This window comes from Syngnathus acus, chromosome 11 (assembly GCF_901709675.1).
Source record: "Syngnathus acus chromosome 11, fSynAcu1.2, whole genome shotgun sequence".
NCBI classification, from domain to species: Eukaryota; Metazoa; Chordata; class Actinopteri; order Syngnathiformes; family Syngnathidae; genus Syngnathus; species Syngnathus acus.
In genome coordinates, this window is record NC_051096.1 from 983,965 (window position 1) to 1,009,954 (window position 25,990).

Consider the following 25,990-nt stretch of genomic DNA (forward strand, 5'->3'; position numbering starts at 1 on the left):
AGTGAAAGAGAGGAAGAAATTGTACTATTAGTAGTGTTTAAATAAATAAAACTGACAACGGGGAGACTTAAAGTAAATTTTATGAAACGTTGTTCAGTTTTAGAATGATTGTATTCACTCAAAACGTTATTAAACCAGAGTTAATAAACCTAAATTTTGCAATCGTACCCCCGTAATGGCAACATGGTACATTCGTAGGACGACGCATTTCCGGGTGTGCGTACATCCCCAGTGAAAAGTAACATTTTACATTCTAACGCGTGTTGCGTCTGCGCAGCGGATTACTAGTCAAATTTGATTTTAGATGGTGAGTAAACACTTTTTTCTGCGATGTTTCTTTAAAAATGTTCGCGAGCATTAGCATGTTTTGGGTTTAGCCACCATCGATTAGTACAGTATCATAATACGCAGGAAACAAGGTACAATAGAAAAAAAAGAATAGAATGCAATAATAAATGCAAAAATCTGTTTGTCGACTTGAATAAAACGTATAAAAATAAACCCTCTGTATTTGTTTAGCAGAAGCAAAATGGCATCTTCCTGTGTGCAGCTGTGTATCAGGCACAGACTTGTTCTTCCGCTGAAGACGGTGGCTTTGACCGTCTGCACTCAAGCTCGTCGTTGCCATACATTCATGAGGCCTCGTCGACCTCCAGATGTCTCTGGGATGCAAGCAAAATATCAGCAGAGACCATGCATCTGCTTTTATAGTAATACGATCTCTAAACAGGAAGACAAAGAGTCAAACCAGTTAATACACCTGAATGATGATCTGTCGTCAAATGAAAGCCCCACATCGTTAGGTACGTACTACGTGTGGACATATTATGTGGAAAGATCTTGCTCGGGAGGCAACTATGTTTTCTTTGTCTTCAGATCAGGATGCTGCCACCAGATTGCACGCGCTGGAGGAGATCAGCGACGAAGAGGCTGCGAGTCTAACACCATATCCGTCCATCCCTCCAGCCTCCGTCTCTCTCAGAGAATACGTTGACCAGTCGGAGACGCTTCTAAAACTAGTGCAGCTTGGTAAATACCGAAGACGCACGCAAATCATATAGTTTTGCAGCATTTTTGATAAGGCCTCCCCGGCAGGGGTGAACCTGTGGAAGCTGGAGCAGAGGCCCAATGTCGGCTCCATGCTGCTCCGTCTCGTCTTTGATAAGGACGTGGCTCCGAGGCTGCTGTTCCTCAAAAGCATCGGCGTGGACGACTCTCGTCTGGGCTACGTCGTCACGCACAACCCGTTAGTCCTCACGGAGGATTTGGAAAACCTTCAGGCCAGGTGATGAAATGTTGCTTCTAAAAGGGAGAATTTCTCCCAGAGTCCTTGCTGGTACAATTCTGAGAACCTTTATTACCTGGCAGGCATTTTTACATTTTGTATTTCAAACATTGTTAACTTAACTGTTGTTGGCATTTATCAGAACCACATTGAAGGTCTGCTTTTGACTATATGGAATCAATCATGTTTTCTCACTCTCTTCTCCAAGGGTGAACTATCTCAAGTCCAAAAAGTTCACGGCCGAGAATGTAGCGTCGATGGTGTCCAGAGCTCCTTATCTTCTCAACTTCAGCGTGAAGAGGCTGGACAACCGCCTGGGTTTCTATCAGCAACAGCTGGGCCTCAACGCAGCCAACGTAAACATATAGTGCAACATCAGAATCAGAATCAGCTTTATTGTCAATTCCTTCATGCTAGGACACACAAAGAAACCGAAATACCGTTCCCCCTATCCCACGGTGACGAGACACAGCACACGATTAACACACAAGTAAAACAACGGGGAGAGAGTTCAGGACCCCAACAGCCCGGAGATCACAAACTTCGCCAGTGGCGAGCAGTGCTGGCATCTCACAACAAAGTCCCGGCACCATTCTTCACGGATGTAGACGCACAGTCCACCTCCACGCGATGTTCCCCCTCGTACAATGGCCCGGTCCGCCCGATAGCGCGCCATCCGCTCCAGATCATCACTTTGTTGTCTGAGATGAGGAATGACAGATGCTAATTTTCATGATGACATTTCAAATGAGATTTTTTTTTTTTTTTTTTTTATATCCAGACTCGTAACATTGTCGCACGTCTGCCCAGACTGCTGTGTGGCAGTTTGGAGCCAGTTAAAGAAAATCTCAAGGTGATAGCATAACAAAAACATGTCATCGCTTGCTTTTTGGGACATTAACATTTGAACATGTGCGTTGCCGTTCCAGGTGTGCGAAATTGAGCTTGGCTTCAAAGCCAATGAGATCCAACACATGGTCTTGGCTGTCCCCAAAATTCTGACGGCCAACAAGCGAAAGTTGACTCAAATATTCGACTTCCTCCACAACACCATGAAGGTGCCACATCACCTGATCGCCAAGTTCCCACAGGTACATTGGACTTCACCTGCCGTGTCATAGTTGACCCAAGCATCCATGTTCATTCTTTTTTGTAACCTCCACCAGGTCTTTAATAACAAGTTCCTGCGCATAAAAGAGCGCCACCTGTTCTTGCAGTACCTGGAACGGGCACACTATGACCCAGATCAAAGCAGCTACGTTTCTCTGGAGCGCTTGACGTCATCTCCGGATGACACTTTTTGTACTGAGGTGGCTTTGGCCACGCTGGAAGATTTTTACGTCTTCCAAAAGACGCTTTAACGTAATATTTCTTGGCGTGGTGAAATTGGCTTTTTCTGTCAATGCCATTTAAATTTGGGTGAGAGGCAGGTTCCACCCTGGACTGGTCAGGAATCACTCACGTCACACAAACACGCACTTGCTCACATTCACACACTATAATGACAATTTAAAATCTTTAGGGAACCTAAACTGTGTGTTTTTGGACAGTGGGAGGAAACTGGAGTACAAGTATCCAGTGTTTTTCAATGGACTTTTTGGACCTAAATGTATTTTTTCCTTTTTCGCTATTTACAAAACCCCAATGGTACTGTACACTGCCAGCACTGTATTACACTTATTGAATTAAAACCAAACAATAGCTCACATTATTTTTATCTGAAACTATAAGTAAAATGTGTTAAATTGCATTTGAAATTTCACGTTTTCTGTAAAAAAAATAAAATTGTCCAACTCGATTTGCGCATACGCCTCATTTCCGGACTGTTCCTTACCCACGATGCACCGCAGTGCTCCCCAAAGTTCAACATGGCGGCGAGGGTACCAGGTAAAATTTTCCTCCCCATCAAATAATATCGAATGTTTATTCTTCTTCTGAAGTGGGCACTGTCAAGTTAAGCAAGCAGCGGTGATATGTACCACTCGGTTCGAGTTCTGTAACGTGTAGGGCATTAGCTTGCTTTTGGATTCTTTTGAAACGCGTTTGTCCTTGTCCTGCCTGCTAGCTGATGCTAATGGCTAACCTGCATTTTGAGCTAATGTGCTAATAGTACAAAAGCATTGATGACATCTCTTTAATATTCCCAAAGTTAATTAACGACTGCTTCGTATTACATTCAATACTTTGTGACGTTGATGATCGCGTCTAAAGCTGTGTTTCTCAACCTTCCTCGACCCTATACAAATATTTCTTATCGGGAGAAAAGAAATCTTAAGGCACAGCACTTAGCAAAACATTGCATAAAAGTGTATATACAGGTCAGTTATGTACATATGTTTTGATAACCACTCACAGCACATTGGTTGAGAAACACTGACTTAAAGAATTGGTTGTCAACGTTTTAGCATGTAAAAAGTAATATCAAGTTTGTGTGAAATCCCCCCCATAAAAACACACAGTGGCTTCGGGCAGGCTTCTGGAGAGTGTACGCAAATGGTACTACGGCTTGAGTGGCTTCAACAAGCTTGGTAAGCACACAAAGTTAAAATGACCTTCAATCTTCGAAGAGAAGCTCAATTTCGACTCCCCTGTGGCAGGTTTGATGCGAGACGACACGATGCACGAGGACAACGATGTAAAGGAGGCCCTGCAGAGGCTCCCGGAGAACGTCTACAATGACCGCATGTTCCGCATCAAGCGAGCTCTGGATCTGTCTATGAAGCATCAGATCCTCCCCAAGGACCAGTGGACAAAATATGACGAGGTACAGTAGTGCACCCTTTGCCCACACACGCAACATGTTGACGGCGCTTTTTGTGCGTTTAGGATGAGCCCTACCTGATGCCGTACCTGGATGAGGTCATCCGCGAAAGAAAAGAAAGAGAAGAATGGATGAAGAAATGAGTGAAAGCAAGAGAGGATTAACCGGCCCCGCTGGTTAATCCTTGCGCGAATATCCTTGGTGTTGTATTTAAAATAAAATCAAAGCCTATAGAGTTATTAAAGTGTCCATTTTGAAAAAAGGTCAGCTGTTTATCTTTATTGAAGTCAGCGTTTTTGACATGGAAATGATTGCATACACTGTCATTTTCTAAAGTATGTGACATGAGCAAATATTTTATTAGATTCATTAGATGTTGAGACGGGATACGGCAAAGCTCAGGCCTTCGGGTCAGAAGCGACATTGAGTTCCTTCATTCTACGTGAAGGCAAAGAGGAACATTGCATCAATTAAGCCACCTGACTGCTTAATTGTTCTTTTGTGCCCTCCTGTCATTGACTTCAGTGATGGTCGCCATGAAGTTCCCCATCACGCTGTTGAAGGATGTCAACATGGACACCCCCAGTTCATTGTTTGTCTCGTGAATATCCGGGTCGTAGGCGCCCATGAGGGGGGTGTGCAGCTCCATGTCCCCTCTCCCGGCCCCTGCCAGGATTGCCAGCAGCTGCTCCCTGACCTCCCGGAAGAGTGCCTCGTCGTACCGCAGCAGGGTAGCGTCGTCCAGCGGGTACGCAGCGTCCTCTGGGTAGCATTCGCGAGGAACGGGAAGTTCCACATATCTCAGCTTAGAGAACCCCGCCGCCAAGGAGCTCACGAGCCTGCGCAGGGCCGGCGCGCTCAGAGGGTTGCCCAGCAGCTTGAGCTCCTCCAGCGCCCGGCAGCGGGACAGTGCTTCCACTAAGGCGACCCCATCCTCCACGCCGCACTCCTCCAACACTAGGCTGGCCAGTGAGCCCGAGCAGCGGCCCAGCAGCTTGACGAAGGCTGCGGCAAAGTCGTCAAGGACTAGGTGGCCGCTCAGGTCCAGGCGCATCAGGTACTCGCTGTGCAGGCTGTTGGCCAGATAGGTCATGTCCACGCGGCTCAGGCGGCAGTTGGCCAGCTCCAAGCTTTCAAGCGGTGTCTGCAGGGGGCTGATTTATTTTCATTGAATTCAAACAGATCATTTTAAGTAGTAGTATTGCAGTATTTGTACAAACCGGATTTGGTTGCAGTTGGGAAATTGTGTAAAATGTAAATAAATCCAAAATACAACAATTTGAAAATCCTTCTCAACCCCTATTCAATTGAATACACAACAAAGAGAACATATTTAATGTTCAAACTGATAAACTTAATTGTTTTTTGCCAAATAATAATTAACTTCGAATTTCATGGCTGCAACACTTCCAGTAGAAGTTGGGAAAGGTGGCAAAAAATACAGAGAAAGCTGAAAAAAGCTCATCAAACACCTATTTGGAACATCCCGCATGTGATCAGGCTAATTGGGTACCATGATTGGGTATAAAAGGAGCATCCCTAAACGTGCTCAGTTATTCACAAGCAAGGATGGGGCAAGGTTCACCACTTAGTCCACAACTGCGTGAGAAAATAGTTGAACAGTTTAAGAACAATTCTCAAAGCAAAATTGCAAGGAATTTAGGGTTTTCAACGTCTACGGTCCATAATATCATCAAAAGGTTCAGAGAATCTGGTGAAATCACTTCACGTAAGCGCCACGGCCGGAAACCAAGACTGAATGACCGTGACCTTTGATCCCTCAGACGACACTGCCTTAAAAACCGACATGAGTGTGTAAAGGATATCACCAAATGGGCTCAGGAAAACTTCAGAAAACCACTGTCAGTAAATACAGTTAATCACTACATCAGTAAGGTTAAAACTCTACCATGCAAAGCAAAAGCCGTTTATGAACAACATCCAGAAACGTCGCCAAGTTCTCTGGGCCCGAGCTCATGTATAATGGACTGTTGCACAATATAAAAGTGTTTTGTGGTCTGATTAGTCCACTTTTTCAAATTGTTTTTGGAAATACTGGACGTTGTGTCCTCTGGACCAAAGAGGAAACGGACCATCCGGACTGTTATTAACGCAAAGTTCAAAAGCCAACATCTGTGATGGTATGGGGGTGCATTAGTTCCCATGGCATAGGTGACTTACATTTCTGTGAAGGCAACATAAATGCTGAAAAGTACATACAGATTTTGGAGCGACATATGCTGCCGTCCAAGCGACGTCTTTTTCATGGATGCCTCTGCTTATTTCAGCAAGATAATGCCAAGCCACATTCTGCACGTGTTACAACAGCGTGGCTTCGAAGTAAAAGAGTCCAGGTTCTCCCCTGGCGCGCTTGCAGTCCAGACCTGTCTCCCATTGAAAATGTGTGGCGCATTATGAAGCGTAAAATACGACAGGGAAGACCCCGGACTGGTGAACAACTGAAGCGGTTCATCAAGCAAGAATGGGAAAGAATTCCACATGAGAGTGATACCTGGGAGTGATACCGCAGTCAGGAGCATGGCCATGTGGAGTTTGCGGGAAGGGAGTGCAAGCTAACTCTATCCGGTGCAAGGGTTGTCAGAGATGGGTACACCGGAGATGCACCGGAGTAAAAGGCAGCCTACTAGCTGCAAGTGAGACCTTCCAATGCAAGCGGTGCAGGGGAGAAGTCGCCCAAGCAGACCCAGCTGAGCAAGAGGGGCTCATAGTAGATGGGGAGATGTACGAGGTGGTGGACAGCTTCTGCTACCTTGGAGACATGCTTAACGCTGATGGGGGGGTGGACCAAGCAGTGACCACACGGGTGAGAAGTGGGTGGAAGAAATTCAGGGAACTCATGCCCTTCTTAACATCTAAGGCCCCATCCCTGAAGATGAGAGGCCAAGTGTACTCAGCCTGCATCAGAAGTGGTATGACGTACGGAAGTGAGGCATGGGCCCTGAAAACAGTACACGAAGACAAACTAAACAGAGCAGAAATGAGGATGATCAGATGGATGTGTGGTGTGTCAATGAGGGAGGAAAAGACCAGTGCAGAGCTGAGAAAGAAGATGGGAGTGGAGGCTATAGTGGATGTGGTGAGGAGAGGCAGACTGCGATAGTACGGACATGTAGTGAGGAAGGACGAGAACGACTGGGTGAAGAAAGTTATGTCGTATAACGTAGACTCTACGTCGTACAGGGAACAAGACCCAGTGGCCGACCTAAAAAGACCTGGCAGACAACCGTGGGAGCCATGGGCCGTGGGACATGAAGGCACTCGGCATCAACCACGAGATGGCCATGGACCGTTCCCGGTGGAAGAAAGCCATATCGAGAACCCAGTCCAACCCAGCGGCGCCTGGAAAGCGGACTTTAAACCGATGATGATGATGAGAAGCGAAGAGAATTAGTCTCCTCTCTTCCAAAATGTTTATTGAGTGTTATTAAAAGGAAAGGTGATGTAATGAAGTGGTAAACATGCCCTTTCCTAACTTCTACTGCACGTGTTACAGCCATGAAATTCCAAGTTAATTATTATTTGAAAAATAAAATAAAGGTAATGAGTTTGAGCATTAAATATGTTGTCTTTGTAGTGTATTCAATTGAATATAGGTTGAAAAGGATTTTCAAATCATTGTATTTTGTTTTTATTTACATTTTACACAATTTCCCAACTTCAACCGAATCCGGTTTGTATTGTATTGAATGCAGATCTATTGATGCAAGATTTTCTCTGAAATAAACTCACTCGGTCACTGCCAGTCCACTAAAGATGAATTTTGCATTCTATAGCTAAATTTGGTGTCATTCGTGGACTCCAAGTCTGGTCTCACCTGAGCAATTTCCTCAGGTGGCCCGTGAGCGTGGAGAATCCCACACAGAGCTCGGTCAGGCTGCCAAGCTTGGCCATCAGGTTCCCGAGGACGCCCATCAGCTGTTGCTCATCCGCTCCCAACCTCCTGACATCCAGCGCGCCTGTCGGCAGTGTGAGGGAGCACAACCTGGGGAAGTCCACCTTGGAGAGCAGTACCTCCAGGTGGACGGCCTCCAGCGGGACGTTGTGCACCACCTCCAGCTTGGTCACATGCTCGGGCTGGGCCAGCCGCAGGACGTAGAAGAGCTGCTTGAGGGCGAGCGAATCGGCCCGGAAGGTCACGAAACGCAGCTTGAGGGGCGAGTGGCGCGCTAGTATCAAGGCCTGCGTCACCAGCTGGTAGTTGCGGCCCGTGACGAAGCCATTAACACGCACGTCCACGGCGGCTTCTAATGCCGAGGGGGGCACATCGTCGTCATCCTGCACGGCCGCCGCTGTCTCGTAGCACAGCTGGCTCAGCAGCTCCGTGCGAGCCCAGCGGCCCAGGGTGGTTCCGCACGGGCACTCCTGCCGCTCCACATCCTTCAAGGACGTCAGGTCCACCGCGCGCAGGCTTTTGGCATACGTGCTCGGCGGGGACAACACATAGTCCTTTACAAAACAAAAACATCTGCAATCTGCTTACCTTGAATAATTCACATCGTTAAACCCGGCGGGGAAGTTAATTCTGAAACAATTTGTGGAAAAACAAGCAGCTATACCTTCAAGCCGGTACAAAGTGCAGTGAGACACGGCCGGCAGGTGCGCGAGGTAAGGTCGTCGGGGCAGTCGGGCGTCTCGCACAGCAGCTTTTGCAGGTGCAGCTCAGGCAGCGGCCATGTGCACACCAATGCTCGCAACAACTTGGGCCGCTCGTGCAGGTAGCAGGCCTTGAAGAGGGGCGGGTACGCGTCAAAGGACACGTAGGCCAACTTTTGCTCAGCACTTGGGTCGCTGCAGACGAAGGCCTCACAAGAGAGAAAGCGCAGAGACTTCATGCTTTCGCTTCAAGCAGGCCACTGGCGCTGCCTTGTTTTGCTCTGACTGTCGAGACGAGGTCTCGCGGCGGCTGAGAGGGGGGTGTTGGTTATTTATAGGAACAGCTGTCTCTCGTCCGTTGCCAGTCACCTTTGTGTGCTGAGCTGTGATTTTTTAGGTGGGGGGGGGGGGGGGGGGAATTAAACTACTTTGGGGTTTAATTGTCATATTGCATCATGAAGTCGGATTTTTACAGCTAGCGATTTTACAAGAATCATCTTTTTTTTTCTCCAAGATAAAGTCATTGTGGCGGCTCGGTGGTGCACTGGGTAGCACGTCCGCCTCACAGTTAGGAGGGTGCGGGTTCGATTCCACCTCCGGCCCTCCCTGTGCGGAGTTTGCATGTTCTCCCCGGGCCCGCGTGGGTTTTCTCCAGGCACTCCGGTTTCCTCCCACATCCCAAAAACATGCTTGGTAGGCCGATTGAAGACTCCAAATTGTCCCTAGGTGTGAGTGCGTGTGCAAATGGTTGTTTGTCTCTGTGTGCCCTGCGATTGGCTGGCAACCAGTTCAGGGTGTCCCCCGCCTACTGCCCGATGACGGCTGGGTTAGGCTCCAGCACGCCCGCGACCCCCGTGGGGACTAAGCGATTCAGAAAATGGATGGATGGATAAAGTCATTGTAATAATAGCTGTTTTTCTGTATAGAGTCAAAAGAATAGTCATATTTTTTTTAGACCTGAAATATTATTGCTAATTAAGTGACAATTTATCAAGTTAAAATATATGCTTGTGAGAATTTACCCAGTTTTTTTTTTTCCATTTGAGTTGTAAATTTATTAACTATTCTTAGTGTAATTTGTTTTACCATTTCAATTTACAAACAAAATACTTTTAGTAAGAATACAGCTCATCTCAAGAGGAAAATATATATATATTTTTTTTTTTACAAAACAAGGCTTACAAGGCATTAGACACAAAGGAAACAAGCAAAGCCAACTTAGTGACTGCAAGAAAAACAAACAACATAACACGTGACTGTTCAAGTCAATCTGAGTCCGTGTCTGTTAAAACGTCATCCGCGCTACACGCACTCTTTGATGGCATGGGCGGGCGTAGGCCCAATGTGCGTCCAGATGTAACCTTTCTGCGGCCGCACGGGGACAGTGGGGAAGGGCGCACTCCGCGACTTGAAGTACTCGGACGGCGCGTGACACACAAAGTCCAGGTACTCCATCTTCCTGGGCAGGTCCTCCTCCGGACCTCAAAGCAGACACACAAAACAAATTACAAACATGCCGCCATTTTGAAGGCCTGCGATTAAGCTTAAATTCAGATGTTCTAGCTGGCTATATTAGTTTTATTTCTGTATCACAAAACCTGGCATTTGGCAGTGGGAGGCATCTCACTCACCCAAAATATAGGTGCCGGCGTCAAAGTGGTCTTTGGGGCTAGCCTGTGTGGGAATGAGCCAGGTGAGCGCAGCACTCTTCTCGCAGTACTGGTCCTGAACGAAGCCTCGTATCTGGGCATAGTAGGCCTTCCCGTCCTCTTCGTCCGTCACCTTGATCACGTCGCCGATCTGGTAGTACACGCCCTGCCATGGTGCCGTATCACTTAGAAAACTCCAACGTGACGGCAGGGGGGCAAAAGGGTCCGAGTACCTTGTAAAACACCGACTCCGCCGTGATAATTGTGGAGACGGATTCGGGCGCTTTGATTGGCTGAGTGGCAGAGATGAATGTTTATGAGGCGGGGGACAAATAGTGTGCATGAAAGCCACAGATGTAGGCTTTACTTACATTCTTGAGCTTGAAAATGTGTCTCCTGCCCTTGCCTTTGGTGGACACTTTCTTCTCGGACGCTGGGGCTTTATACTTGGTGCTCCTCAGACGCGCCGACCGCCTGTGGATCTCCTGCTTTGACTGAACAGCACATTTTTTTTTTTTTAATCTGCTCCAGACAATACTTTGACAGTTGATTGCGCTTGCAAGTTTTGCCTGACATCTTTTCTGTGCTAACCTCCTCACTTCCTGCTTTTCCTTCTTCCCTAGTTGACCTACCTCTTTCCTATGCTCTTTCCTAGTTTAATTCCTCACCACCTTCTTTTTCATCTTTCCTTTCCTTCTTCAACTTTCTTCGCTCCTGACTCCAATAATTTTCCATTATTGCCAGTACCTGTAAAAAATTATCCAAGTTAATTTAAAAAATCTTACACCTAATGTGGCCCCACATGAGTATTTACATATATTATATATATTTGAAGACGAACCAAGCGTATAGTTTGCCACGTGTATTCCAGTGCGATTGGTCCCAATCTGTCTCCTTACCTGCTTGCCTCCACCATTGCTGGGCTGAGTGCTAGACGACGCGGAGGCTGCCGACGGGCCGCCGCCACCACCGCTGGTAACGATGCTGCTCTTCACCGAGCAATTATTGCACAAAATCTCTCCCTGGTTTCCTTTCTTCCACATGGTCGACGAGTTGGTCTTGCAGACGGCGCAGCATGGCTTCAGGCCCAGCGGCATCCTTCACACAATCAATAATAAAAATATCCTGCTAGCTGGTTTTCATCCGGAAACGCCATACAAGTGCACCGAAGATTGTAGGATTGCTCTTTTAACGTGACAGCTAAACTAAGATGATTTTAGGTCGAAGAAGACCACTTATTACAATAAAATCGTCTTTTATAACGTGTATTTATTGATTGAGGGAGCTAAAGAAAACCAAGCTCTTCTTCGTTGCCGTTTTTGTTGTGATGGGTTTGCTGCCACCTGCCGAATTGGTGCTTGATGGTTTCGATTATCGAATGTTCTAATACAAATTAACGTTTCAGAAATAAAATGACCAAAAGCCAAAACAAATTAACATTTCAAAAAACAAACTGAATACTGTATGATGTTTTACAGACAACTGTGGCTATGATGTTTGTTTTGTGTCAATAAGTTGAACGAAACTTTTTAAAACGAAAGCAAAACATATCAAGCCGCAAGCAAAAAAAAAGTAACAATTCAAAATACCAAACGCAAGAAAAAAAGAATTCAAATAAAAAATGCAAGATTGCAAGAAAGAAATTGTGAACTGGTGTAAAATATTTTATTGCGCTCCCTGACATTTTGCTTCTGCTCCGTGATACTTTGCTTCTGCTACATGATACTTTGGTTCTGCTCCGTGATTCTTTGCTTCTGCTCCCAGTTTCTTTGATTGCGGTTTTGACACAAACGTGAAGCGTGGGTGGGATTTCCATGGGCGCAATCCTATTGGTGTTTTTGCGTTTGACGGACATTTGAGCAAGCGCATAAGCGGCTCTTGCCACGGCTACTCTGCTTCTGATTGGTTCTTCTAATAACGTCATCACCAGCGCGACACTCAAAACGAATCCGTGTGTGTGTGTGTGTGGTTGGCCGCTGTGGCGATAACAAGCCACGCTGCATGTGCAATCTCTTGCAGGTAACAATTCCAAAGTGCATGCCTGTCCTGTCTAACCTCTGACTGCATTGACATCCTGCAAGAGATTGTGGATGCAATGTGGTTGTTGTTATCATATAGTGAATTAGGGTGACCCGGGGGGTATTCCAGAAAGCAGGTTCAACATACCCTGAGTTGACTTACTCTGAGATGGGAGACTCTGAGTATTCAGTTCCAGAAAAGCAGATCTGAGTTAGTTCAATTAATAATAATAATAATAATACCGTGTTTTTTCATGCATAATGCGCAATATTTAACAAATTTATTGTCCTAAAATCTGGGGTGCGCATTATGCATGGGTACAACAATTTTTGAAGAAAATCTCCCTCGAAATAAAACTTGAAATCACACCTTTCTTCTTGTTTGTTGTCAATCGCGCATCGCATTCAGCCATCCTGCCCAACACACTTAGTCAGTAAAATTCATAATTGACGACACATCGTTTGATGCGATGGTGCAATCCTTGATGGTGTGTTATTGTCAAATATTGTTTGTTTTTTTTCATCTCCATCGCAGACCGGATATCATACGGAGGCCGCCATGACAGTATGCGCAGAACGGATGCGCAAGACACGTCAGCTATATATTATTAGTTTCAATTCACAGTTTAATTAGCAGTTTCAATCAGCAAATAACAAAATGCGTATTACAGGTAATATTTTATTTCACAGCACTTTGCCTTGTTCCTTTCTTCTCTGCTGTTCACTTCAAACATGCTCCATACGAAAACAATGCTCTCGTATCAGACGCTTGCTCGATCACCTGCTCGTTTGCTGTCACAATGTACCCTACACAAATCCGAAACATTTCTTCGCTATCGAGTTTTCTAGCGCATGCGCAGTGATACTGACCGGCAGAATAACATCCGGTTGTTCCCAAAGATGATCTTTTTTCTGAACTAATTTTACGTTTACGGACTTAAGAGTCAAAATTTGGGTGCGTATTATACATGGGTACAGGCTTTTTTGCAGCATCGACATGCCATTTTTAGGGTGCGTATTATACATGGGGGCGTATTATACATGGAAAGTTACGGTATATATATATATATATATTTTTTTTTTCCTGTGCGGCTTGGCGGCCCGGTACCAAGTGACCCACGAACCGGTACCAGTCCGCGGATCGGGGGTTGGGGACCGCTGCCTTAGTGTACTAAACACAATTCCAATGTGTCTTAAAAAGAAAAACCTTTAATGTCCATAAAAGCAAAACAATGTCTTTTTACAAATTAAAATGTGTTCGCAGTTACATGGTGTCAGTGTTTAATAACCAAATTTCCCTCAGAGTCTTGTGTGAAGAGTGCATCAAACATTCATCCCATCGTTGCCGTTGCGCTTTTGGAAGGGACTCCTCTGAGCTCGGTGAGCAATCACCCGAAATCCGTCGGAGTCCTGCGTGAACATCGAGGCCAGGCTATCCCCATCGTCGCGCTGCTTCGCTCGCTTCCTCGGGGGAGAAAACGACTCTGTGAAGAGGCTGTTTTCTTTCTCGTCGTCATGAGAAGAGTGAGCAAGTTGAAGTGGGTTCTGAGTGGACGTTTTGCTTTTCGCCTCCATCCGAAAGGCCTTTTCATCTTTGCTTAGATCGAAGCCTGTTAACGTTTGGGTAACGGAATAGAGGATCTTTGGCTACTGTCCAACTCGTGCGGTTCCTCCTCTCGGACTTTGCACTGGATATCCTCTTCCATCTCAAATGATTGCTCTCCTTGTATTTCACAGTGAATGTTATGATTTTTTTCCTTGTGAGCGTTGTCTTTGCGCATCTCGACGTCTGTCTTGCTCTCACATTTTCCTCCCGATGCCACAACAGACTTATTTCGAGGTGGAAAGTAGCTGGATATAGAGCTCTGTTTGGTCTTTGGCATTTCTATCTTGGTCTGCGTGAAGTTGAACACCACAGCCAAACAGTAGCCAGCACCTTTAGCAAGGGGGTTGAGCATTTCGGAGATGGGCCGGGCGGATTTTTTCTGCAAAAAAAAGTTTCTTAAAATTGGGTTAAATGTCTTATTCGCGTCTTATTTGCTATCGCCTAACCTGTTTAGCTCTTCCTTTGAGCTCCACCGTGTCCAACCACACGCCACATTCTTCAAGGGCAGATTTCGACTGAACCCCTTTGGATGTCTTCATCGTGGCAGCCTCGGGAAATATATTTTGAAATATTATTATTACTTCTGCGAATCGACAGTTGGTGGGATTGACTACGTCCACTAGAACTAACGACAAAAGGTACCTGTCAATTCGAAACACTCGGAATGATAGTCACTATTGAAAGTAACTGTTTAACCGACTTAAACAAACATGAAAACTGTTCAAACTCTACGTTAAAATGTTCATTTGTGTTTAGGTTTACCTTTTTCTTGTTGACGTCGATTTTTTTTGTCTTCGTTGTTTGAGTCTGGCGCCGTGGCGACAGGCTGACCCTGACTTTGACTGCCCAAAATAACGCGTGGGGCCCATATGCATGAAACGGCTTGATAACAACACTGGCCTGTAGTATTGTCGGGTTTCGGGAAATTGGAATGCTAATTTTAACCGTCTGAGAATGTGGATTTAAAGAAAATGATAGTTGAATTTCTTCCAGGCGCGTTGGGCACACCTTTTCTGGTCCTGGTAGCAGGGTGTGTTTACTTTGACGTCATAGCAGCGACACGGAAAAGGGTAAGCGTCTCTTTTGAACGTATATATTTTCGGTTCTAAATCTAACATTGACAAATCAAAGACACATGAGACAACCTACCGGTTTTGACGTAAATAAACAGGCACAAAGGTTAGCTGTTAACTACATATGTCAAGTCATGGCAATTTTATTGGCCATTGTTACGAAATAGTACTGGAAGCTAATTTCAAGCTAACCGGTTTACTGTAACAAACGAGGCGCCAAGCTACTCGTTTGTTGGCATTCTTCAACAGTTTTTTTTTTTTCTTGTGTTGCTGTTAAATTCAAACTTTTTTAATAGGATTACCATCGTTTCGAATTAGCGAGTTTAGTCGTACGTGGTGGCATGCTACTTCCGTGACTTGTTAATAATAATGATTTAGAGATTAGACTGAATATAAAATACATTAACTCGCCAAACAGTGACACAAATCCTTATTTCCTCAGATTAAGTTGATTCATCAAACATGTTTCATGGCATTCCGGTTACAGGCAGCATGGGAGGAGGTAAGGTGCCTTTTATTTAAAAATAACACCTTAATAGTCCTATAATAAGGACATTTGCAAATAATGAATAGCAATGTCATTATATGTATAAAACACATCTGAAGTTGTGGCTTCATCTTCCAGGATCTGCACCCAATAAACCTGAGCTCTACGAGGTAAAAGTTGAGCATATTCACAGTTTATCTCAAATAATGTGACCACATATGTTTATTTTTTTTAATCATTCCAGGAGGTGAAATTGTACAAAAATGCAAGAGAAAGAGAAAAGTAAGTGTCACATGATGCTCCCTCCCCATTGATGTGAAGGTTCATAATCACTGTGGGATGCCTCTTCATGAAGGTATGACAACATGGCGGAGTTATTTGCTGTTGTCAAGACCTTGCAGGCCTTGGAGAAAGCCTACATCAAAGACTGCGTCACACCCAATGAGTGAGTTGGGAATTTGGGATTTGAAAATGTCTTGATTTTGCTGTCTCTATTGATGCCGGGATGCCTTTTTTTTTTAGGTACACCGGCTCGTGTTCCAGACTTTTGGTACAGTACAAGGCGGCTTTCAAACAGGTGCAGGGCTCCGACGTAGGCTCAATTGACGACTTCTGCCGCAAGTACAGAGTAAGTTTTCCAAAATTATATCAAAATAAAAGAGAACCTATTGATGTGGCACTTTGCTACGAGATGATTACGTCATGTTTATGTTGGATTCCATAGTGGGTGAAAAGGATCACTGGTAAAAGTTAATTGTCAAAGTCAAAGTCAGCTTTATTGTCAATCCTTCATATGTCAAGACGCACAAAGAAACCGAAATTCCGTTTCCTCTATCCCACGGTGACGAGACATACAAGTAGACGACACAAAATAAAAACAAGAAGGCACAAACAATAAATAATAAATAAAAAATAATAAATAAATAAAATGAGCGATGAATAAATAATAAACCAACAACCCAATAAATTAATAAATTGTGTTTGATTTGGGGTGTTCTGCTGTATAGCGTCACACACTTATTTATTGTTAACCTTGATTTTGGTTTTTGCTAACGCTAATGATGTACTAATGCTGATCCTTTTCTCCTCTTTTAGCTAGATTGCCCGCTAGCCATGGAAAGGATCAAAGAGGATCGGCCAATCACCATCAAGGACGACAAGGGCAACTTGAACCGCTGCATCGCCGACATCGTTTCTGTATGTCCCCTCTTCAATCAGTCCGGATGGAACACTCATGCGAGGAGATTTAAAAATTTAATGGTCTCGTTTTCTCGAGGTGATCCTCACTTACGTATTTGTTTTTCCACTTGTTTTTTTTTTAGCTTTTTATCACCGTCATGGACAAGCTGAGATTGGAGATCAGAGCCATGGACGAGGTAGGTCCCAAGACTTTGACTCTAAGTAAAACGGTAGGCGGGTCTGCAGGTATACGAGAAAGCTAATTGTCGCTAAATTCTCCTTATACCTCTCCTCAGATTATCTTCAATACAGCTTTGTTTCCACACTTGATATTGTGCCTTGATAGGTACTGCTGTTTTGGTTATCAACAGAATTATAAAGCTTGAATGTTTAACTCTGTTTGCATTAGATCCAACCGGATCTGCGCGAGCTGATGGAGACCATGAATCGAATGAGCAACATGCCTCCTGATTCGGAGGCTAAGGACAAAGTCAGCCGGTGGTGAGTTGACGTCGCTGGCAAGCCGGCGTTCATTTTGCGAGCAAGCTGGCGCCATGTTCACTGCATCTTTCATGTCATCAGGTTAAGTACCCTGAGCAGCATGTCAGCCTCAGACGAGCTGGACGACAGCCAAGTGCGCCAGATGCTCTTTGACCTGGAGTCGGCCTATAATGCCTTCAACCGCTTCCTGCACTCTTCTTGAGCTATTCGTCTTTGTTAAGGTTACATGACCTTTCCGTGTGTCCTTATTGATATTTGATACGCTTTCTTTGTTCCCTTCTTTCCTCCTACAATATTATTGTCATCAAAATCACAGGGAAATAATTTAAGTAATTAGGCTTTGTATCCTATTAATACCTGGAACGATTAATGTAATTCATGTACAGTAATATGTTGGATTTCTCAATGTCTTTTAGCTAATCAGGCCCCCCACCCCCATTTATCGACTTCAGTAAATATTTATTAAAATGTATATACAAATGTTAGGATAATTACGTCCAGAATCATACACACTTACTCTTTTTAACAATAAAAGTTTAAATATACCTTAAAATGTGATTTTACTGTGGTTCTTGATTTTACACATTTCTATATTTCATACAAAAATTAAAACAAGTAAAAAACCTTTCAGTTTTCTGACACTGAATTTAGTTGAATTTCTTTGTGATGAAAAAAAGGTCTTTGTCCTTTATTACCAGCTGAGGGCGACAAAGCTAACGCCTTTAATTCTTTTATATTTAATATCCCTTTCCAGTAATTCCTCATATACATATGTTTTTTCGGTTTCTTTAATACAGAAACCCAGATTGTATCTTCCTCTTTAGAATTTCACTGAAGTGAAGTAACTATGATGAAAGAAGGGGATCGCGCAGTACGTGCCGCTCTCTTACGCCAGGCGTGTCACCATGACAACATTTAACGCGTGTCGTCACGGCAGTCGTCGCCGCCTGTTGGCTGGCCGCGCCGTATGGTTTCCACGACGACAAGTTGAGACAAAACTCACCTCCCGGGCTCCTACCGCCGCCACATCGACTCGTCCCCGACTTGTCGCGAAACGCCACACGGCCGATCGGCAAGCATGCGTTGGTTACCCGGCTACAAACTGACCGCGAGGAGGGAAGTGTAACTTTAAAATGGCTGTTTAGTGTCGGATGTAAAATGGCTCCACCTGTTTGTCTCCTCCTCACCGGCTAACGTCGTTTAACGGGACTTGCTAAACACTTCCAACTTCTAAACAGACACGAATGCGACCAAGAGACCCACGCAACGCTCAAATATAATTTTAATGGCGTCCAAAGGAGTAAAATAACGACTTTGTTGGCTGCAGACGCGTCACCACTTCCGGTTAGCCGCGATTACTTTTTGTCATCCGATTGTCGTCCGACTTTTTGCGGCACCGTTGTGGAAGGAGTGCGCAAGTGTTCAAAATGAGCAAAAGTGCGAAATCTGGCGGCATGCCTGAAGTGGAGGAACACATTTCCACAAAATACGAGATAAAGAAAAGACTTGGCAAAGGGGTGAGTGGTAGCTTTTACATTTGTACAGAGAGAACGTGAACGCATCACCCACCTTTAAGGTGTTCAACGTTCAACTTTTTTTCCCCTTCCAGTTTTTTCCTTTTTGATGTTTATTTGCACTTAAAGGACGAACTATTTGCACGGTGGAATTGCTACATACTGGAGTTAACTTCCCACAAAATGTGGAGCTTAATTACTAAGTGTCACGTCACGAGTTGGTTAACCTGTTTTACACCTGAGGGGAGTGCATCCAAAATTGCTCGTTACAAACAGCTAATGTTGGAGCAAAAACTTGTTTTACGCATTTCAAATACTTTTTTGTGTCCATGTGGTAGGCGTACGGCATCGTTTGGAAGGCGGTGGACAGGCAAACGGGAGAAATTGTGGCGGTGAAGAAGATTTTCGATGCCTTCAAAAACAAGACAGATGCTCAGGTGGGCCATTTTGTAATTCATTTGAGACAGAAAACTCAAATGTTCCCATGTTTGGCAAATGATTACATAATCAGGATGCTTGAGTGCTCGGAGTTTACATCCTGATTGTTTTTCTTTTGTATTTTTAACAGCGGACCTTTCGAGAAGTCATGTTACTGCAGGTAAAACCTCGCAATTAAAAATAATAATAATCAGTTACACTGCTGTTCTGAAACCCATAAAAATAAAGTGAATGTGTCAATAATTATTTCTGTTCATAATCCCTTCATGCCTTTTTGTGTACAAAGCCTTGACACACTATCTGTCTGTTAATGTTCAACCAGACTTTCCCTGGAAAGTTGGTTTTGTAGCGCCCCCTGGAGCAAGAATTCAGCCCCAAAGCCAGTATCAATGAGAAATATCAAATATCGGCACAGGGTCAGAATTCATCAAGCGTTCTGTCATCATTGTCATTTGCGCAGGAGTTTGGCGATCACCCCAATGTGGTCAAACTCCAAAATGTCATCCGGGCACAAAATGACAAAGACATTTATCTCATCTTTGAATACATGGGTGAGTTTGGGAAGGCTTCTGCAGGATGTGCTTTAACAAAGGCAAAGTAACCTCTTTTAATTAAAAAAACTTTTTTTTAATCCAGACAGTGACCTGCATGCAGTGATAAAGAAAGGATCACTACTGAAGGACATCCACAAGCAGTACGTCATGTACCAGCTGCTCAAGGCGGTCAAATATCTGCACTCGGGGAACGTCATCCACCGGGACCAAAAGGTGCCATTCCACTAAGTTTGACAGAGCTATGGCCATGTCTCAGCAAGTCAGCCATTTTGATTTTAGTTAATGCTCATCATGCTACAATGTGTGTCCAATGTTTTTTTTCCCCCCAGCCTTCCAACGTGCTGGTGGACTCAGACTGCGTGGTCAAGCTGTGCGACTTCGGCTTGGCCCGATCGCTCAACCAAGACCAGGAGGATGCCGAAAACCCAGCGCTGACGGAGTACGTGGCCACCAGGTGGTACCGAGCCCCCGAGATCCTGCTGGGGTCCACCAGGTACAACCGTGACCCGTTGAAGGGATCGCAGTCATGTAACAAGTGGTGCAAACAACCAGTGTGGTTCGGAAGGTACACGAAGGGCGTGGACATGTGGAGCCTGGGCTGCATCCTGGGCGAGATGTTGCTGGGAAAGGCCTTGTTCCCCGGAACGTCAACCATCAATCAGATCGAGAGGATCATGGGGGCCATACCGCACCCGTGTCCAGAAGGTGAGCGCTACGCCGGCCCCACTTCGGAGAATATTTGATTTTCAAATGAATGCTCTTGAACTGGCAGATATCCTCGCCGTCAAGTCTGAAATTGGGTCGTCGGTCATTCAGAGAATATTACACAAGTAAGACAACTGTTCTTATCTTCTATTTTGTTCTCCTATCTTGCAGTCTTAAAGTTTTACTATTCCGATTTTTTTTTTTTTTTTTAATGTGAAATCCCTGTCCTTCCCCGGCCAGGCCGCAAGTTCTTTTAGAGGGGCTCCTACAGGTGTCTGCGCCCCCCGACGCCCTGGACCTCCTCAAGGGTTTGCTGGTCTTCAACCCTGACAAGAGGCTGACTGCGGAAAAAGCCCTCCGGCATCCTTATGTAGCCAGGTACCAACATGACATGTCGCCGTTCCTTTCTGATGCCACTATTGTGAGTTCTCTTGACTTTGGTAGATGATGCAATGCATTGTCGGTGCGTCTCGTCCAAATCGTCATTGCAGGTTCCACAATCCGGGCAAGGAGCCGTCGCTCAACTACGACGTAGTTCTGCCACTGGACGACGACGTGCAGTTATCAGTGGAGCAGTACCGCAACAAATTATACGAGGTACAAGCAAAATTGTATCTCGGGAATTTCGTTTTTTCGCGACCAAGCCAGTTAGACACAATCAATTGGACCCAATGAAATGAAATGCAACCAATCTATTCCACAATGAAAAAAATGACGCTATATTGTAAAATATATATGCCTGGCAAGCAAAAGCAGAAAATTGCCCAACCGGAAGAAATCACAACTTGTGAGTCTCTGTGGTCTTCATAAAGTAAACATGACATTGCCTCGCAGATGATTCGAGAGAGGAAAAGCCATCAGGGAATGCTGCGGCTCTTCCAACCCACAAAGGTCGCGACCGTCAGGGATGGCCGAAAGGAGGTTGGAGACGACAAAAGGGACGCAAAGCCCGAAGGTGAAAGTCCACGCCAGGCAGAGAACGCGTCGCCGCCGCCTCCTGCGGACAAGCCGGACCCTTCAGGGAACCCCCACCCGGGCAGATGCACCTATAACCCCATCACGCACACCCCAAGTAGGTCTGACGTTAGCCACCGGCATCAACAAACCAGAAAGGTAAACGGTAGGTCCGACTGTCTTCATCCAGATGGCTTCCTTCACTCAAACGCGGCCGGCATCAGAGGCGCAAGACAGAGGAGCAACAGTGCCACCTCGTCGCCAACAGAGGGCAACAGAGCTAACACAGTAAGTCTGGTCTATTTTTTTTCCCGTATCTTTTATTACAACATCACTATAAAGTTTTCCTCCTTCCCAAAGTCCATGGACCAGATTATCCAGCGCGGTCGCTCGGCCCCGGCGCACCCAAACCGGGCTTTCTCCCTGGCATTCACCCATTCTCAGAACAACCTGCTGGTACGCAAGCACGAATCGCCTCCGGGACTGAGCATCGCCAACGCTAACCCGGTGAGCGAGAGAACATTTGTGGTTATTCAAGCACTTTCCAGACTACTTTCTTCTTTTACCCATGTCCCGCGCAGAACCAGCACTCAGGCTCTCAAGCCCGCGATGGACGACCGGCGCCGCGCTTCAGCAAGAAGGTTTTCCAGAACAACTGCAACGTGGCGGCGGCGGGTGACCCACGCGCAAAGCTGGGCAGCTACTGCCAGGCGTACGGAACCATCAGCAAGACCGAGCTGGACAACCTGCTTCAGGCGCGAACATGCAACCAATAGTGTGTTATGCCCTAACGGCAGGGATGCGGGGAGAGGGGGGGGGTGGTCCTGCTTCATCAAGGACATCTTAAAGAGACCAATTCTTCTCAAGGTGGTTTCATAAGAAGAAAGGACAATTTATCAAACCTTTGTGAGAGAGGAAAATGAAATTTCTGATCAATTAGCATGTTGACAACAATTTTTGACCTTTGTGAGAAGACCATGAGTTTTTTACTTTTGTGAGAATACCATGGATGGCCTCTATGAATGAGTAGAACATTACCTGTATTGTTAATAAAATGTTTGCGATGGCAACAGTTTGACTTATTTACCCATGAAAAAAATATTTAAATCTTGAAGTAGAAACTATGAAAATGGAAAAATTGAATTTTTTTTGTAATGTGCCATTTAAAAAACAAAAACTTTCATCTGTTTAGGTTGCGATGACAAAAACAAACCACGTGACGTCACAACGGCGCATGTCGTTACGTGACCACGTCGTGAGATGACGTAATCGACTGACCCACTCGACCAATTGACGTCGCAGACTCCACCGCACTAAACACACTCAAGCGACGACGAAATTATAAATCAAAACACCACACGGCCTCCAAGCAACGTTCCAGGAAGAAGGAGAAGTAGACGGTAAATAATCGTAATATATGGCAGCAACTCGATCACATTTGAACAGTATAAGGTTATTTTTTCGTTGGTCCGTTTGCGGCAGTCATTTAGCTTAGCAAGTAGCTACTCGCCCGGATGACGTTTAGCATCGCACGAGCAGAAATGAACAACGTCAAGTGATCCAAGCGTGGCTTGTGAATATGCTGAAAACGTTAGCTACGTTTTAATCCCTCAGAACGTCCACTGGGCGTGAGGTAAGATAACGGAAAAACCGTCATCACGGGGCGATCTTGCGGTGTTCGCTCACTAGCTAGGATAACCGCTCATCGCCGTCTTTAAGAGGTCGTTACCATATAGTCTCTTCTTGGCCACCTTTTTCCACATTGTTTCATTTTCAATAAACGACGACGTGTGTCGCATTCGTTTGATACGGCAAGGCCTCGTTGTTGCTGGAGGAGTGCCCGCTGCGGGTGCTTCATGTTTGGATGTTTGTGTTTGTTTCCCCAAATGGTGCAGAACGCCACCTAGCATGCGTTGATGCTCTTTGCTCAAAGTGGCTTATTTTTATCCGGTTGCATCAAAATTTCCGTCAATATTGTGATGTTGAAATTTTAAAACCGTAGGATGGTTGATACTTGTTTATGAATGGCTCTTTGGACACAAAAACAAGTTCACTTGCAACATCTTAAACTGCCATGTGTTATTGACCTCGTCGTGTGTTTGAACAATCTTATGGTTTGTTTGGTACCGGTTAAAGTGATTAATTTGTCACCCATGTGTTTGCCATGCTAGGTTAAAGAGATTACAAGCAATATTACAGTTCTGCTTTCATCATCAATCTTGTGCTCATTGCAGTCACGGGTGAGCGGGAGCCTATACCAGCTGACTTTGGGCAGGACAGGAGGTGGTTGACATCCTTGACTGATTACCAATCAGTTGCAGGGCACAAATGGTGTAGTCGTCGGTGGCGGGAGTCTTTCTGACAACTGTTGACGACAGCTTATAGTCTTGATAGCAGCTCTCCTCTCAAGCCAAATGAGATTAATCATGCATTTTGTTGCCAAGGCCTTGCTCTTCGCATGCACCTGCACGTGTGTGCATGGGTGGCTAATTAGCTTGCAGAGCTAATTGTTCATGTGGCTTTTACTTTGTTTTGAAGAGGCTTGTTTTGTTTCCTTTTGGGCAAAAGTTGTCATTCAAAAGAGTCAAATACTCCATTTCAATTTGTTGCTGTATTTCTGCTTTTCCTAGCTTGACACAAGATGTCCAAGGACAAGAGTGGCTTCCCTGTGATGGGGGAGTGCAACCCACTCCACAACAACGTCTATGGCCCCCCGCAGCAGGGCTTCACCATGCCGCCGCCCAACTACAGCCAGGCCCCTGGAGGCCCGTACCCGCCAGCCGCCGGCTACGACCAGCCGGGCTTCCCTCAGACAGGCTTTGGCCCCGCCCCTTACCCTCAGATGCCCTACCCTCAGATGCCCTACCCGCAGGGGCCCTACCCACAGGGGCCCTACCAGCAAGGACCCGGGCAGCCGGGCTTCCCCGGGGACCCCTCCGGTGAGTGAACAGCTCAAAGAAAGCAGATGTGCAAGTTTGAATGTCCTGGTGTTGATGCCATTTGTTTTCCCAGCACCTGCTGGTAGCCCCGGTTACCATGGCGACGTGCCTCCCACTTACTACGACAATGAGGACTTTACCAACTCTGGCTTTGAGGACAAAGGCATCCGACGGGCCTTTATCAGAAAAGTAATTTGCTTCGTCGGCAAACCTACAATCCCAAACCCTTTTTGAAAGTCATCTCACAGCATATTCAGAAGGTTTCTGTTTTGGGGGCTTGAGTGCCATCTTGTGATGACCTTTTTCTCCTCCCTCAGGTTTTCCTGGTCCTCACCGTGCAGCTGCTGGTCACCTTCTCCTTCGTGGCTGTGTTCACCTTCGTGGACGACGCCAAGGTGTTTGTACGTCGCAACCCGTGGACGTACTACATCTCCTACGCGGTCTTCCTGGTGTCCCTAATCGCGCTCAGCTGCTGCGGGGACTTCCGCCGCAGGCACCCCTGGAACTTGGTTGCGCTGGTAAAGAAAACAAAAAAAAAAAGGGGGGGGTGTCAGATGTTGACGAGTTCTTTATGGGCACATTTTTTGTCTCCTTCCTCTGTATCATCTTGTAGTCCATTCTGACCCTGAGCATGTCCTACATGGTGGGCATGATCGCCAGCTTCTATGACACTGACACCGTCATCATGGCTGTGGGCATCACCGCCGTGGTTTGCTTCACTGTGGTCCTCTTCTCACTACAGGTGGAGACCGCACCTATGAACATGAGCTAACCCTGGTTGCTTTTCTAATGTCCATTCTTGTCTCGTTCTTCAGAGCAAGTACGACTTCACTTCCTGCCAAGGCGTGCTCTTCGTGTGCCTCATCGTCCTCCTGCTCTTCGGCATCCTCTGCATGTTCATCCGCCACAAGATCCTGCACATCGTCTACGCCTCGCTGGGGGCCCTCTTGTTCACCTGCGTAAGTTTGGGAGGGGCCGGGGACTTTAACTCGCTTGAAGTGATTAATGTGTCTTTTTTTGGGGGCCTTTGTCTCAGTTCTTGGCGGTGGACACGCAGCTTCTCCTGGGCAACAAGAAGCTGTCTCTGAGTCCCGAGGAATACGTCTTCGCCGCCCTCCACCTCTACACGGACATAGTCAACATATTCCTCTACATCCTGGCTATTGTGGGACGTTCCCGCGAATGAGCAAAGCGGGAGCAAGTGGGCTTTATTCCCTTTTTGGCGGTCTTTTTCCCCCCCCCCTCTTCCTTCCTTCTGTTCTTTCATTTACTGACCGTTTTTTGCCAGTAGCGCCCTCGTGGTCCCTCTCCGTGTTTAAAACTCCGTGTGCTTCTGCAAACACAAAATGGTCGCTCGCCGGCGACGTCCCATCTGGAGACGCGTCCTATCTCCCGTGCGTGTTTGCCACGTTCGACTGGAATCATTCCTCCGATTGTAACTGCATGGCAACGGCGGAAACACCACCCGACGCTCGTTTCTTTAAGCATTAGTCAATCGCCTTTGCGTGGTAGTCCGGCTCTAAATAGTTCTACATAGCACTATACACGACTTAATAATCATTGGGGGGCGGGGGGAGCTGTAATGCAGGGCTGGCCGACACTGAAGAATGCTATTTTCATTGTTAAAACCAAACCATTTGTTCTTGATAGGTGCATTATTTAAAAAAAAATAATAATAATAATCTGATTTGGTCCCTACCTTCATGCTCACCT

At 45.8% G+C, this 25,990-nt stretch overlaps 8 protein-coding genes across 12 annotated transcripts; 5 read left to right on the forward strand and 3 right to left on the reverse strand.

Moving 5' to 3' along the window:
• The first annotated feature begins 164 nt into the window (after positions 1–164).
• On the forward strand, positions 165–3,083 carry mterf3 (mitochondrial transcription termination factor 3). Of its 4 annotated transcripts, none has more exons than XM_037264086.1 (8): positions 165–307; positions 551–803; positions 877–1,029; positions 1,096–1,285; positions 1,494–1,641; positions 2,067–2,138; positions 2,215–2,376; positions 2,452–3,083. In XM_037264086.1, exons 1-8 carry the CDS (start codon positions 305–307, stop codon positions 2,644–2,646), a joined length of 1,176 nt encoding a protein of 391 aa, XP_037119981.1. In that variant the 5' UTR covers positions 165–304; the 3' UTR covers positions 2,647–3,083. The 4 variants fall into 4 exon arrangements, with proteins under 4 accessions (XP_037119981.1, XP_037119979.1, XP_037119980.1 ...); XM_037264084.1 differs by having other exon boundaries at positions 179–307; positions 520–803; XM_037264085.1 differs by having other exon boundaries at positions 184–307; positions 523–803.
• Positions 3,084–3,104: 21 nt separating this feature from the next.
• LOC119130428 (cytochrome b-c1 complex subunit 7) lies at positions 3,105–4,308 on the forward strand. 2 transcript variants are annotated; one of them, XM_037264284.1, is made up of 4 exons: positions 3,105–3,172; positions 3,745–3,813; positions 3,883–4,049; positions 4,112–4,308. In XM_037264284.1, exons 1-4 carry the CDS (start codon positions 3,154–3,156, stop codon positions 4,187–4,189), a joined length of 333 nt encoding a protein of 110 aa, XP_037120179.1. In that variant the 5' UTR covers positions 3,105–3,153; the 3' UTR covers positions 4,190–4,308. The 2 variants fall into 2 exon arrangements, with proteins under 2 accessions (XP_037120179.1, XP_037120180.1); XM_037264285.1 differs by lacking the exon at positions 3,745–3,813 and having other exon boundaries at positions 3,110–3,172.
• Positions 4,298–9,173, reverse strand: lrrc14b (leucine rich repeat containing 14B). The gene is made up of 3 exons (XM_037263991.1): positions 8,624–9,173; positions 7,882–8,513; positions 4,298–5,200 (listed from the first exon to the last, which is right to left on the reverse strand). Exons 1-3 carry the CDS (start codon positions 8,897–8,899, stop codon positions 4,534–4,536), a joined length of 1,575 nt encoding a protein of 524 aa, XP_037119886.1. The 5' UTR covers positions 8,900–9,173; the 3' UTR covers positions 4,298–4,533.
• A 567-nt stretch (positions 9,174–9,740) lies between these two features.
• gatad1 (GATA zinc finger domain containing 1) lies at positions 9,741–11,638 on the reverse strand. The gene is made up of 5 exons (XM_037264195.1): positions 11,209–11,638; positions 10,681–10,803; positions 10,543–10,602; positions 10,292–10,475; positions 9,741–10,141 (listed from the first exon to the last, which is right to left on the reverse strand). The coding sequence occupies exons 1-5, from the start codon at positions 11,404–11,406 to the stop codon at positions 9,963–9,965; spliced, it is 744 nt and encodes a 247-aa protein (XP_037120090.1). The 5' UTR covers positions 11,407–11,638; the 3' UTR covers positions 9,741–9,962.
• A 1,762-nt stretch (positions 11,639–13,400) lies between these two features.
• On the reverse strand, positions 13,401–18,300 carry LOC119130442. The gene is given in 4 exon segments (XM_037264301.1): positions 13,401–13,941; positions 13,944–14,312; positions 14,380–14,481; positions 18,177–18,300. Coding segments are annotated over 3 exon segments (753 nt in total). The 5' UTR covers positions 14,473–14,481; positions 18,177–18,300; the 3' UTR covers positions 13,401–13,650.
• On the forward strand, positions 14,307–17,726 carry vps28 (VPS28 subunit of ESCRT-I). Its single transcript, XM_037264211.1, has 11 exons — positions 14,307–14,571; positions 14,927–15,003; positions 15,449–15,508; positions 15,632–15,663; positions 15,738–15,775; positions 15,849–15,938; positions 16,016–16,121; positions 16,589–16,690; positions 16,816–16,869; positions 17,082–17,173; positions 17,255–17,726. Exons 3-11 carry the CDS (start codon positions 15,469–15,471, stop codon positions 17,373–17,375), a joined length of 675 nt encoding a protein of 224 aa, XP_037120106.1. The 5' UTR covers positions 14,307–14,571; positions 14,927–15,003; positions 15,449–15,468; the 3' UTR covers positions 17,376–17,726.
• A 197-nt stretch (positions 18,301–18,497) lies between the features above and the next one.
• On the forward strand, positions 18,498–22,408 carry mapk15 (mitogen-activated protein kinase 15). Its single transcript, XM_037263944.1, has 14 exons — positions 18,498–18,690; positions 19,026–19,124; positions 19,256–19,285; positions 19,586–19,676; positions 19,762–19,892; positions 20,009–20,172; positions 20,245–20,384; positions 20,452–20,509; positions 20,625–20,762; positions 20,876–20,981; positions 21,219–21,456; positions 21,529–21,626; positions 21,699–21,845; positions 21,920–22,408. The coding sequence occupies exons 1-14, from the start codon at positions 18,601–18,603 to the stop codon at positions 22,112–22,114; spliced, it is 1,725 nt and encodes a 574-aa protein (XP_037119839.1). The 5' UTR covers positions 18,498–18,600; the 3' UTR covers positions 22,115–22,408.
• A 173-nt stretch (positions 22,409–22,581) lies between these two features.
• grinaa (glutamate receptor, ionotropic, N-methyl D-aspartate-associated protein 1a (glutamate binding)) lies at positions 22,582–25,947 on the forward strand. Its single transcript, XM_037264151.1, has 7 exons — positions 22,582–22,738; positions 23,969–24,277; positions 24,351–24,466; positions 24,595–24,795; positions 24,891–25,019; positions 25,093–25,236; positions 25,314–25,947. Exons 2-7 carry the CDS (start codon positions 23,980–23,982, stop codon positions 25,461–25,463), a joined length of 1,038 nt encoding a protein of 345 aa, XP_037120046.1. The 5' UTR covers positions 22,582–22,738; positions 23,969–23,979; the 3' UTR covers positions 25,464–25,947.
• The last annotated feature ends 43 nt before the right edge of the window (positions 25,948–25,990 follow it).